This window comes from Falco punctatus (genome assembly GCF_963210335.1).
Source record: "Falco punctatus genome assembly, chromosome: 1".
Classification (NCBI taxonomy): Eukaryota; Metazoa; Chordata; class Aves; order Falconiformes; family Falconidae; genus Falco; species Falco punctatus.
Window position 1 is genome coordinate 126,911,262 of NC_137580.1, and position 12,508 is coordinate 126,923,769.

The 12,508-nt window shown below is 66.8% G+C and overlaps 1 protein-coding gene across 2 annotated transcripts; it reads left to right on the plus strand.

Annotated features, from left to right (window-relative positions):
- The first annotated feature begins 7,689 nt into the window (after window positions 1–7,689).
- On the plus strand, window positions 7,690–10,485 carry CBX8 (chromobox 8). 2 transcript variants are annotated; one of them, XM_080398737.1, is made up of 5 exons: window positions 7,690–7,845; window positions 8,252–8,295; window positions 8,493–8,558; window positions 8,633–8,723; window positions 8,906–10,485. In XM_080398737.1, exons 1-5 carry the CDS (start codon window positions 7,777–7,779, stop codon window positions 9,743–9,745), a joined length of 1,110 nt encoding a protein of 369 aa, XP_080254863.1. In that variant the 5' UTR covers window positions 7,690–7,776; the 3' UTR covers window positions 9,746–10,485. The 2 variants fall into 2 exon arrangements, with proteins under 2 accessions (XP_080254863.1, XP_080254864.1); XM_080398738.1 differs by having other exon boundaries at window positions 8,657–8,723.
- The last annotated feature ends 2,023 nt before the right edge of the window (window positions 10,486–12,508 follow it).

Genomic DNA, 12,508 nt, shown 5'->3' on the forward strand with positions numbered 1-12,508 from the left:
CAGGCTCAGCCCCGCCCGTCCACCTCCGCGGGGGCCCGGCCCCACAGGGCTGCCCACCGCCGGGCTGCGGCAAGGGACAGCGAAGCCCCCCGGTCTGTGTGCCCCGTATGCGGGTCACCCGTGTCCGCGCAGCGCCGCGGCTCCCCGCTTCCCCTGCCCCGCACATGGCCCCGTGTCGTCGCTCGGCGGCGCGGAACGGGGTTGTGCGGGGACCACGCCGTCCGGCCGTCTGTGCTGGCCCGCGGCCCCGCTGGGACCCTCTGCCCCGCCGCCGCCTCATCCCCGCCGAGAGCTCCGCCGCCGCGGGTGGGACGGACATGGTCTTCTCTGTGACCCGCGTTACGGCGACATGGCAGGGACCGGCGGTCCCGCCGCACTTCGGGAACACGGTGGGCTCCCTCCTGCCGTCGGTGCCCACGGAAGACGGCGCTGCGCCCCCTCCTCCGGCAGTGTGCGGCCGCCGGCTCGGCCCGGAGCCCCGGGTCGGGAAGGGGCAGTGAGGCAGCACCGGGGAGCCGGGCGGGGCACGGAGTTCCGGTGTAGCGGGGGTCACTCGTGGGAGTGGGGGGGTCAGCTCCGTCCCCTCGCCCCCGGGGGGTCTCGGCCCCGCGGCCCCCTCGCCACCCCCCGCGGGGCCGTTCCACTCGTGAGAGCTGGTTGCTGCGATACCGACGGGCCAATGAGCGCTCACCAGCTCACCCCGGGCTCTGGCACCGCTTCCTTATATGGTGCGCGCCGTCCGCGGGGCGCCGCGCTCATCGCCATATAAGGGCATGAACCTAAATACAGCATCTACCTTGTGCGGTGTGGGCGGGACCGTGGCGGCGGGACGGGGCGGACGGGGACCAGGGCCGGCGCTGCCCTCCGCAGCGGGACGGGTCCCACCGCAGATGCTGCCCCCCGCCCGGGGGAAGCCGCCGGCGGTCATTAGGTGGAATGCAAATGGACCGCGCTTCACCTCTAATTGCTTTTGTTAAAAGCGGAGCGGCGGAGCCGAGCGCGGTCGGCCAGGGACGGGCAGGGACAGAGCAGGGCAGGGTCGAGGACAGGGGCAGGGGCAAGGCCGAGCAGTTGCATCGTACCCCATGTCATCTGTCACACCTTGGCTGAGCTCTCCCCCGGCGGGACCCGCGCGGTCGGGCACCGCAGTCCGTTCCGCCACGGCGGGGCCGTCGGATGGTGCCAGCCCACTCGCGGCGCTTCCGTGGCCGCTGCAGCCGGAGCCGCGAGGGAGCAGATTCGTCCTTCTGCCGTCCTTGCGGGCCGAGCAGCGCGGCACCGACGTGGGCAGCAGCGCGGGTGGGACGGAGTCGCGCCAGTTAAACGGGAGGTTGGGAGCGGTGGGGGAAATATCCCGAAATGTTCAGGTTTGCTCGCCCGACGCAGCGCTCGCTCGGTTGCTCCTTCACCCTCCTCTGCAAACAACTCGTAGTTATGTTCCTAGAAATAATCAGCAAATTCAGAAACCCCGGAAACAAAAGGTCTTTTGTGCAGAGTGCTCGCAGCCTGGAGCGGTGCGATAAAGCGCTGCCCCCCCGCGCCCCGCCTCCGGGAGCGGCACTTTCCTCGCGCGGGGGTTGCGCTCAGACCCGCGGAGCTGCGCGGCTGCAGGGGGCGGCCCCGGTGCCGGAAGCGACGAGCAGCTCACGCCTGGGACGCGGGGAGCGGGCGCTTGGCGTCCCCCGTAGGCGCTCCCCGCAGGGGGACCCCGTGGGGCTTCCGCCGCTCAGCCGGGCCGGCGCAGGGGGTGTGCTTGGGGTGCGCCGTCCCCGCGGGCCCCACCGGGGAGGGTGCAGCGGTGGCTGCGGGGACACGCGTGGGGAGGCTCCCATGCGCAAGGCCGACGCGGGTGGCTCTCCAACGGTTCGCGGGCGTGTGATTCGGGAGATGACAGCGGCTGCTTTCCCCCGTGGGGACCGCACAAGGGAGAGCCCCCGCACCGCCCCGGGGCCTGGCTCAGCTCACGGGGCCTCCTGCGGGCGCTTCACCCTGCTGAAGCCCGCGGTGTGTGTGGGGGTCCCGAGAGCGGCAGTGCCCTCCGGGGGCGGTGGGAGCGCCTAGGGCTGAGCGCCGGCCGCGGCCGCCATTTCCAGTAGGACGGTGCCACCTATGGAAGGCACCTGGAATTAATCGGGCCGGCCGGGCCGCCCCGGGAAGCATCGCGTTTCCGTGCGGCACCCTAGGGACAAGCCCGAGCCGGGCCCGCCGCCGCGCCCGCCGCTCCCCGCGCCCGCCCCCGGGGGGCGAACCCGGGCGGGGCCGGGCTGGAGGGCGGCAGCCGGGGCTTGGTCGCCCCGGTCGGCGGGGTCGCTGCTGTCCTTCAGCACTGCCACCACGGGCCCGGCTGCCCGGCGGATACTCGGCTCGGTACCGGGCGGCGGCGCGGCCCGGCTGCGGCGCTGGGCTGCGTCTTCCCGGTGCGGTCACCTCGTCGGCTGGCCAAGGCGCCGTTAAGCGGGGAATAACGACCAACTGCGCGGAGAGAAGCGGTTCTGCTCAGGACCCACTGCCCCAGCACGGGCCGGGGTGCTCGGCGTGGTGCGGCCATCGCAGCCTGGGGCGGGGGTCCCCCGGACGGAGGCCCCGCGGAGCGTGTCCCGCAGGGGACCGACGGCTACCGCGGAGGCTCCATCCCGAGCCCCGGAGAAGTAGGAACAGCGCCGGGCACCTGGATGGGGGCATCTCGGCCAGGGGACGGCTCCGGGACAGGCGGGGGGCCGCACCTCTGCGCGGGGGGCGAAGTGCGGACCGCTCCGCATCCGCGCAGAGTGATGCTCGGCGGCTGTCCCGAAGGGAGCTGCCTGCCCTGTGGAACCTCCCCGGTCCTGCCTGTCCCAGCTGCCCACCAAACATAACCTGCCTGTACTCTCCCCTTCTGGCTGCCCCCTCCCTGCTCCCGCTGGGTCCGGCCGCGCCGAGCTCCCCCTCAGCGTCCCGGTCAGCCCCGCCGGTCCCAGCAGAAGGGGCAGCAGCCGGGCCCGGTGCCCTGCCGGGGTCCGCCGGGCCCGATCCATGTCTACCGGGGCACGCTGCCTTTCCCCGGCAGCACTAGGCGCCGGCGCGTCCGGAGCCGCCGGGGAAGCCCTGCCCGGACCTGAATTCGATGTTAAACAAGTCGACACGAAAAAAATTCCTCGGCACGGGAATTCCTGGGCTGCGGGGAGTGCGAAGGAGGAGCTCCGCGAGGACACCGCTGCTCGGGCGCCCCCGGAGATCTCCGCTTCCCCGACCGGGTATCTCTGCGCTCCGGACAGTGGTCGCCTCCGCGGCTCCGCCGGCAGCAGCCCCGGTGGCATTAGGGGACAACGGGGGGTCAAGGGCGCACGGCAGCGCGGTGCCCGAGGGAAAGAGGTGGGAAACGCGCGCGGGTCAGTCCCACCAGCAGCCAGCCCACGCGTGACCGCAGCTCCTTGTATGACCCCGTCGCCGGGCTCGTGCTCAGTCCTGGGGGCGCCGGTCTTGCCCCGGTCGACCCCTCCCCTGTGGGGTGCAGGTGCCGCAGCCCGGGGCCAGTCGCTGCCTCCCCGCTTCGCCCCGAGCTGCTCGGAAACGAAAAGGCAGCGAGCCGGCGACGGTGCCCCCCAGCCCAGGGCCGGGCCGGGCCCGGCGGTGCCGCGGGGTCCCCGGGTCCGCGCCCGCCCCGCCGGGACAGCCCGGCACCGGCCCGGGGAATTTGCCCCTAGGCTCATCCTGGCTCCGTTCAGCCACGGGTGGAGGGAACCATTTTCCCGCCCGGCTCGGGTATGGGGGTATGGGACCGGGTCGGGAGAAGCCCGGAGCCGAACCGTGCGGCTGGGCGGATCGGGAACCCGGGACTGGCCGCCCCGAGGGTGCGGGGGGTTGTCCACGCACTCAGGGAATTCGTGTGGAATGGGGCTCCGGGGCGCGCTCCGCCCGGCTCGGCGGTACCCACGGCCCGGCCGGGTTGCACGACGCCTCTCTCGGGACGCAAGGTGCGGCCCAGCCGCAGACTCGGTTCGGGGACCAACAGCCGCTGGGGGCTCCGCCGGAGGGGCGACTTGCTCTGCTCCCGCTTCCCGCCGCAGTCTCAGCGTTGGGGCCATGCTCAGGTCGTCCAGGAGAAGGGGACACAGGGGACCGCGACTGTAGCTTAACCGGGTCTCCGACCGGCACCAGCATCCTTGGCCGCCCGGGAAACCGGACCGGACCGGGAGCTGGGCTGGATCCTAGCCGTCCCGGGTGCGGGTGTCCGTGGGGCGGAGCAGCTTCTGAAGCACGGTCACCGGCGCGCACGGGAAGCTGCGGGGAAGAGCCCGGCTGCGGCGAGGGGGTCGATCGTGCCGGCTGTTGGGTTGGAGCCAGCTCCCTCCCCCATCGCCGCCGCCCCCGGCCCATCCGCGCTCGGACACGCGTGCTCGCCCCGCCGCCCCCACGCGCGGCCCCGGGTGGGGCAGCAGCCCCCCGGTTTCGTTGCAAAGCTCGCAGCCGTGGAAGCCCCCGCATAGCGAGAAACGAGGAGGGAGCCGGGCGCTCTGCCCCGCGGCGGCCCGCTGAGCCCCGAGGAGCACGAGTAGGGGCTGGGGGAGCGGGGAGCCGGCGGCCGAGCGGCGGATTTGAGCTCAAACGGGCGGAAAGGGGGTTTACCGCGGTGGCACACGCCCTCGCCGGCCCGGAGCCGTCCTCGAGTCCGCGCCGAGCCCCGGGAGCCCGGGACAGCGCCGGGGCTGGCCGGGGGCGGAGGGGGCGGAGGGGGCGCGGGGGCGAGCGGCTGCCCTCCGGCCGAGAGCCCGTAGAGCGCCCAGGCAGCTTCTGCCGTTGACCTCGGGAGCGCGGAGGGCGGCCCGTGCCCGGTCTCCGCTCCTGCTCCTAGTGGGCCGGCCGGGCGGGAGGGGCCCCCGCGGCGCCGCCAGCCCCGGGCGAGGGGGTCCCCGGGCCTCCTCCGGCAGCGGGAGGAACTGGCCAGGAGAGCCGAGGACGAGCCCGCCCGGCGCTGTCTCGTCCCGCGGCGCCGGGGAGGCTCCGTCCGGCTTCTCCTTCCGGGCCAAGAGCCGACGAGCAGTTGCAGCCCCGGCCCTGGCTCGCCCACGGCCCGGGGGCTCCGGCTGGACCCCCACACAGCGCCAATCGCTCCCCGCTGCTTTCCCCGCGCCGTTCTCGTTTGCGTCTCGACTTCTCCCCGCCCCCCCGCCCCGCAACCGGGGCCCCAGCGCCGGCCCCGCGCTGGTCCCGGCGGGGATGGACCCGTCACCCCCGCTGATGCCCGCGCAGGAGGCAGCTAGAGCCGCGGCCTCGCGCATTTCGCCCCCACGCGTGGCTGTGGGGCTCCGCGGGGCCGCGCAGCTCCGCACAGGCGGCGGGGTAGGGGCGGCTGCTCAGCCGGGTGCTCCGCGGCCCCTCCGGGCTCCGGTGCGGCGTCGGTGCGAGTAGGCTCGGCTCCGGGACCGAGATTCCCGCCTGCACCGGGACACCCCGGCGGCGAAGAGGGGGGGGGCAACCACCGTTTCCGCGGGCTGCAGCACCCCCACGGCCGCGGGAATGGACGCCGCTACGCTGCCGCGGACGCTACCCCGGGAGCCTCGAGCAGCAGACGAAGCGGCGGCGCCGGTACCGTCGGGCCCGGGTGGACGATCCGCACACCCCCACGCCCAGCCCCGCGCCCCTCCCGGCCGGGACTTGTGCCCCTGCCCCCGGGTCTCCCTTTTGAGCGGCACCTTCCCGGAAGCGGGATCCGAGCCGCTGCGTCCACGCCAGTTCACGAGCCGCCCCGCGACCTGCATTAATTAACAACGATTAATTCGATATTAACGAAAATCTCCCCAGGACGCCGCTCGCCGCGGGCCGGGAGGGCGCGGGGGGTGCGCTCCTCCCGCCCGGCCCCTCCATGCCGGCGCCGCGCCGGGCACGCCGCAGCAAACACGCGTGGTGCGGTGGCTCTCGCGGAGTTGGCGGCGTGGAGCTGGCAGCCCAAGGGAGCCGCGGGGTGGGAATCCGCCACCTCCTCCCGTGAGCGCGGTTCCACCTCGGCCAGCGGCGGCAGGAGGAGGGGCTCTGCCCGCGGAAACCCGACCCACGCACCCCGAGAGTCCCCCGTGGGGCCCCAGGGTCCCCACCCGTGTCCCCCCCCACCGCAGGGGACCTGTTTTCCCCGTGGCCGCCGTCGGAGGTCCCCCCGCCGAGCGGCGGCACTGGGCAGGGCTCCGCGGCGGCAGGCAGGAGCCCCGGGAGACAACGGGTCCCGGGACCGGGAGGACGCCGGTGTCCCCCGGCCCCCGCTGCCGGTCCCGGCGTACCCCGGGGCCGGTGGCTGCCCCCGGGCGCTGTCCCGGGCCGGGAGAAGGGAAGCGCCCCGTAACCCCTGCACAGAGCAGGCGCAGGGGGGAGATGGTCCAAAGCCGCGCGGGCCTCGCGGCCCCTGCCACAGGTGACCCACCGCCCCCACGGCGGCAAACCGCAGCCAGGCCAGCGTCCGTGAGGAGGCAGCCGCGGTCTCGTTCACCGGGGAGCACGCGCAGCCGCATCCCCGGGACCACGCCCACCGTGGAGTCTTCCACGCGTGGGCGCGGCGGCCGCTCGGCCTCGGCTTCGAGCTCCGTACAGAGGAGGGCTGGAGGTGGGGGGCGGCGGGTCCACGAGAGGCCTCGCCTGGCCTCACCTCGCGTGGACGGAGCCGCAGAAGCCCACCCAGCACCGGGTCGCGGTGCTGCGGCTCCCACTCGCGAGGAAGCCCCGGGCGGCGTCGCTGCCCCCGGACGCGGGAATGGCTTCACTGACTGGACGGGGCTGAAGCGCTGCCGGGCCCCTCCGGAGCCTCCCCCCAACGGCGCCGGGGGGAGGGCGGTTCGGGACCCTACGCGGCTTCGGGCGGGCGACCGGTTTCTTGGGACCTCCAGTCCCCGACGCGCGTGTCTCGATGTCCCGTGGCCACCTCGGGGACTGGCTCGCGGCGGAAGAAGGTGACACGTCCCGGGCGGGCCGCGGTGCGGCGGGGAGGGCGGCAGAACCGGGGAGGGGGTCCGGAAGGGGTCCCGGTCCCGCTGTGCCACCCGCGCTCCCACGCCGCTTGGCTGAGAGAAAGCGCGTGGGGACATGCGGCTCCAAATTGCGCGTGGGGCCTCCCCACTGGCCCCATGGCCACCCCTCCGCCTCCCAGGGAGCAGAGCTGGGGGGTCCCTCGCCGCCGGGCAGGATCCGCTCTCCCGCGGGACCAACGGCGCTGAGCGGCCCGCGGGGACGCGTGTCTCCGTGGGCGGCTCCGCACCACCGCGGACGCCGGGGCAGAGCGGTTTGTTCCCTTCCCGTTCCCGCCTCTGACACCGTTCCCTTTGTCCCGTCACCGGCCGCCGGGCCGGGCCGCAGATCCCCGGCGAGGGGAACGACCGCAACCTCCCGGTCCGCCCCGTCCAGGTGCTGGCAGCAGTCCCGTCCCTCCCTGTCCCGGTGGCTGCGGGCGGCGGCGGCGGCCGTGCCTCCCCGCGCTCCCGGGGCGCCTTTGTGCTTCGCTCCCTCGTCCCCCCTAAAGCTCGCGCCCCGCCGCCTCCTCCGGGGACGGCCCCCCCTTCTCCCGCCGCAGCTCGGGGCGGGGCGGGGCGGGGCGCCTCGCGCCCCCGCCGCCGGCCCCGCCCCGCGCTCATCGGGACGCGGCGCACGTCGGGGGGCGGGGCGGCGGCGCGGGCCAATGCGGCGCGGGCGGAATATTCCACCCGGCTCCGCCAGCAACAAGTGCGGGGGGGGCCGCGGCGCTGACGTCAGCGGGCGGAGTATTATGGTCTGGGCTGCGCTGGCGGCTGCCTGTGTGCTGCGAGCGGCCGCGTAAACATGGAGCTCTCGGCCGTCGGGGAGCGCGTCTTCGCGGCCGAGGCCCTGCTTAAGCGCCGCATCCGCAAAGTAAGTGGCTCCCCCCTCGCCTCCGCCCCCCCGGCCCCGCGCACCCCCCCACCTCCCCCGGGCCCCGCCGCCGCCGCCGCGGCCCCGCCGGCCCCGGCCCGGTTGCGGCTGGGCGCCCGCTGGGGGCGGCTCTTTCTCCCCGCCGCATGCCCGGGCGCTCCCCGCCGGCGGGGCGGGCGTGCTCCGCCGTTGCAGCCTGCGCGGCCCCTCTTTATATATTTTTTAAATAATTTTTATTAATTTTTTTTTTGTTGCATCTCGCCCCCTCCTCCCCCCCCCGCGCGTTTTCGAGACGCGCCGCGGGCGCGTGTTTGTTGCATGCGTGGAATTGCGCGGTGTAGCTTTGTTGCGGGCGTTTATCGCGGTTTCCCTCCATGCATATTTATTTTTCTCTTTGCATCTGCAGGGGCGCATGGAGTATCTTGTAAAATGGAAGGGCTGGTCTCAGAAGTAAGTCGGCCGTTTGTCCGTAGGGTTCTGCAGCTGGGGAGCCGTGAGGAGGTGGCTCACTGCAGCCCCCCTCTCCCTTTGTAGTAGAGAGGAAACTTGGGTCCCTTCCTTTTATGCCCCATATTTTTCAATTGATTTGCTTTTTTCCGTTTCTGGCTCCTCATGCTGTCCCCTCTCTCTGTGCCCCCCCTCCCCAGGTACAGCACTTGGGAACCCGAGGAAAACATCCTGGATGCCCGGCTGCTCGCAGCCTTTGAGGAAAGGTACAAGGCCTTTGCTAGCTGTAGCTCTTGAGCTTGTAAATATGTTGCTGTCTTGTAGCTATGCTGAATTGAAGCTTTGGTTTTTTTAACACCTCTAGGGAGCGAGAAATGGAGCTATATGGGCCCAAAAAGCGAGGCCCCAAGCCCAAAACCTTCCTGCTAAAGGTAAGGAGGCCCCACGTGTGCCGATGCTGGCCAGGGCTGCGTGCCACAGCAGGGAGCGGGGGTCCATCTCTGGCTGCTGTGGAGGATGTTCCTTGCAAAGGTGGCCTCTTGTCTTGTAAGTTGTAATTATGCAACTGGATGGCAGGATAATAAAGTCACTGGTTGATTTCTCTTCTTTGCAGGCCCAGGCAAAAGCAAAAGCCAAAACCTATGAATTCCGCAGTGACTCTTCCAGGGGGATCCGGGTGCCATATCCCGGCAGGTCCCCTCAGGAGCTGGGCTCCACGTCCCGGGCTAGGGAAGGACTGAGAAACATAGCCCTGGCTCCCCAGGGCAGCTCCAGCACCAGCACCCCCAAGGGAGACAGCATCCGGGACCGGGTGATCCGTGTGGAGGAGAAACCTGGGGAGACCCCCAAAAAGAGAGGCCCGAAGCCCAGGAAGGAGCTGTACAAGGACCTAGCAGAGACTCTGGATGCCTCCAAGAGGAAACTGGGGGACCCGGGGGACAAGGTGGGGGACTACCTGAAGGTCAGGAAGATGGAGGAGATGGCAGCAGGGGCGGCCAAGTTCGGCTCGGGACACAGTGTCATCCAGCTGGCCAGGCGGCCGGACCCCGACCTCCCTGGCACCCTGCCTGGCCCCAACCGAGCTGAGGTGGGTGCCAAACTGGGAGCTGCCGAGACCTACCCTCCCCGGCTGGCCAAGCACCGGGCAGACTTTCTGGACCCCAAGGGGCAAGGGGGGCTGGACCCCGGTGGGCCCAAGCTCCTGCACGGTGCGGTGAGCCCGGGTACCATGGGCAGCCTGTACCGCGACGGCATGGGGGGCCAGGCGGGGCGGCCCTCCCTCATTGCCAGGATCCCTGTCTCCAGGATCCTTGGGGACCCTGAGGAAGAGTCCTGGAGCCCCTCTCTCAACAACCTGGAGAAGGTGGTGGTAACTGATGTGACCTCTAACTTTTTGACCGTCACCATCAAGGAGAGCAGCACGGACCAAGGATTCTTTAAAGAGAAGCGATGAGTTTGTTGGAGGTGGTGCTGGGGTTTTCTTTGGTCAGATCCAGACAAAAGCTTGGTTAGAGCTTGGTGGACCTTTTTTTATTTTTTTCCTTTTTTTCTTTTTTCTTTGTTTTGATGTTTGTTTTTTTGTGTATTTTTTTTTTTTTTTTTTGTACTGGAGAGGATTTAGAAACTGTCCTAAATTCATTAACTCATTCTTTTTTTTTTTTCCACGTCTTACATTTCGTTGGAAAGATTATCTCTAGAGTTATATTTTCTATTAGATGTAAATATGTTATTTAAGAAAAAAATGCTTATATATATCTATATATATATTTCAACTCTGAGTTGTTTTATTTAAATGGAGACAACAGTGACTGCTCAGTTGCTCTTAGAAAGGACAATAAAACTGAGAACTAACGGGAGTTCATGCATCTGTTGCAGGAGCCGGTGTACATAACAATGTTCATAGCTAATTATGTTCTGGGTTTTTTTAACTATTATTTTTCATATGATGCTATGGATGGTGGAGGGGGAGGTGTTACTCCCTCAGAGGGCAGAGTGCCCTGATTTCTTGATTGTGATATAAGGTGTTGCTTGTACAATCAAGTGTGCTGTATCCAGAACTGTTGCCCTTGACAGTTGAAGTAAGCACTTGAATTTACAGTATTGTTGGGGAGGGGGTGTTTCCAGTCTAACAAAAAATATGTTGCTATGTTGGGGCGGGGAAAAGCAGAAATCCATAAAAAGGCTAAAACTGTTCTAGCAGAGTATTAACTTGAATTACCTTTTCTTGCAAAGGAAGAGGAGGTTTGTGTGTGTAAGGTTCCTGAGAGGGGTGATACTGAAATGCACTTTAATAGAGTTGTCGTAGCAGTTGTGGGAGATGGGACTGAGCTGAGAATCTGTTTTCATTTTGTCTGGTTGCTTGATTCTGTTCCCCCACCCACCTACAAAAAAAAACCCCCCCCCCCCCCCCCCCCCGGCTCTGTTTACATTCCTGAAATGCCAGAGAGGTTTGGGAGGGTAGCATGTCACTGCCCATATTTAGATGCTTTATACTGCTATAGAAAGTGAAATGTTATTACTTTTTTTTTCTGAACACAGTTCACTTCAGACTGTTGGAAGACTCCAGATAGTGTTTTGTAATATCCACATCTCTGACAAATCCCAGAGCCACCTTTATGCATTCAAAGACAATAAATATTTCCCTTTTCTTACGCTAGTTAAACAATAGCCAAGAGGCAAAATATTCCCATGCAGGAGCAGCCCTGCTGACTCGGGTGGCTTTTTGTGGTTTGTTTGCCTGTGTTATTTCTCCTGGCTCTGTAGGACCCCGCCGTTTTTCCTCCCTGGGCTGGGACAGGGCACAGCCATGGGGTTTCATGGCTCTGAACCAAGTGCAGCAGTCCTGGGTGGCTGCGGGGGAGGTGTGGGGGCTGCAGCCCTCTGCTCTGCTTGCTCCTGTTCCCCAGCTTGTCCATGATCTGACCTGGGTGGGGAGCGGGACCTTTGCCTGTGTTGTGATGTTGGTTGAGGTGGGGCAGGTGCCCCTGTCCCAACATGTTGGTGAGCATCTCTGGGAGTTGGAAAGCACTAGGTTGTCTGGCAGCACCTGAGGGCTGGGTCACTTTTGGCCCTCCTTGATGGCTGGCCCAGGCAAGCTCCTGATGGCCCCTGGTGTGGGGGGCTGCATGGGGGGGTGGCAGCACAGGGAGCCTGAGGGATGGGGAAAAGGGCTGGGGCAAGGAGCAGCCTCCTGCTGTTGGGTTGAGCTGCATCCTCACTTGGCCCCCTTCCCTGTCCTTTTGGGACCTTCTGTCAGGTGGCCTAGCAGGAGGATGCTGTGTTGACTGTACAGGGGGAGCCATGTCTGTGAGTTTTGGGGTGGGTTTGTTTGGTTTTTTTTTTTTTTTTTTTTTTTTTTTAGGCGTATTTTGTATAATTGAGATTTTTAACTTGGTTTGTATGAAGAACCAATGTGCTGGTGCCAGTGCCAGGGGCAGCCGATGTGGGATGTGTGTCGTCAGAGGGACGATGATGGGATTGAGCTGCCCGTCCTCCCACTGCGGCTGTGCCAAGGCTGGAGGATGCTTCCCTTTCCAAAAGAGCCCGGAGCCGTGCTCCTGCCCTGCCGGGATGCGGTTGGAATTTAGTGTGCTTCGCTCCAGCCATGTGTATATGTGTGCGTCCTGACACACATGTATATGGAGCAAAACATACATGTGGGTGTATATGTGTGTATGTATATAGTGACATATATACTGAGTGTGTGTGCGTGGGGGGCTGTGTGTGTGAATTATTTAAATTAAGACTTGTACAAAACCAATTTGGCTACATCTCAGTCTCAGAAGTGAAGCTTAAACTACGTGTCTTCTGCCAGCTGTGAATGTCGATATGAGACCTGCTTTTTATGTGAGTTTAAATATATACTTTGTAAATAGAAACGTGTCTGCTTTCTGTTTGTAGCCCTGGGGTGATGCAGGGCTGGGGGGAGCCTGGGAGCATCATGGGGTGGGCAGCGGGGCCCCGGCAGGGCAGGCGGCCCCGGGTCCCCGCTCCACACAGGCGGGCCGGGAGCTGGGGCTAGGGGCGATGGGATGGGGCACAGGTGCTGCTAGGCCGCCCCCCTCCCCCGGGGGTTCCTGCGGTGCCTGGACCGGTTGGCGGTGGGTACTGTGTACGGATCCGCTTCGAGGAGCAGCCCCGGGACTGCCGCGAGGGAAGGGAGCCGATTACCGGGCCGGGCGCTCCGCCCATCCGACGGGGCGGGCAGTACAGCGGG

Bases quoted from the DNA above. Each gene is read 5' to 3' on its own strand.
- CBX8 (XM_080398737.1), top strand. From the start codon at position 7,777: ATGGAGCTCTCGGCCGTCGGGGAGCGCGTCTTCGCGGCCGAGGCCCTG. The intron at 8,296-8,492 runs GTAAGTCGGCCG...CCCCCTCCCCAG, and splicing joins TGGAAGGGCTGGTCTCAGAA to GTACAGCACTTGGGAACCCG. The intron at 8,724-8,905 runs GTAAGGAGGCCC...TCTTCTTTGCAG, and splicing joins CCAAAACCTTCCTGCTAAAG to GCCCAGGCAAAAGCAAAAGC.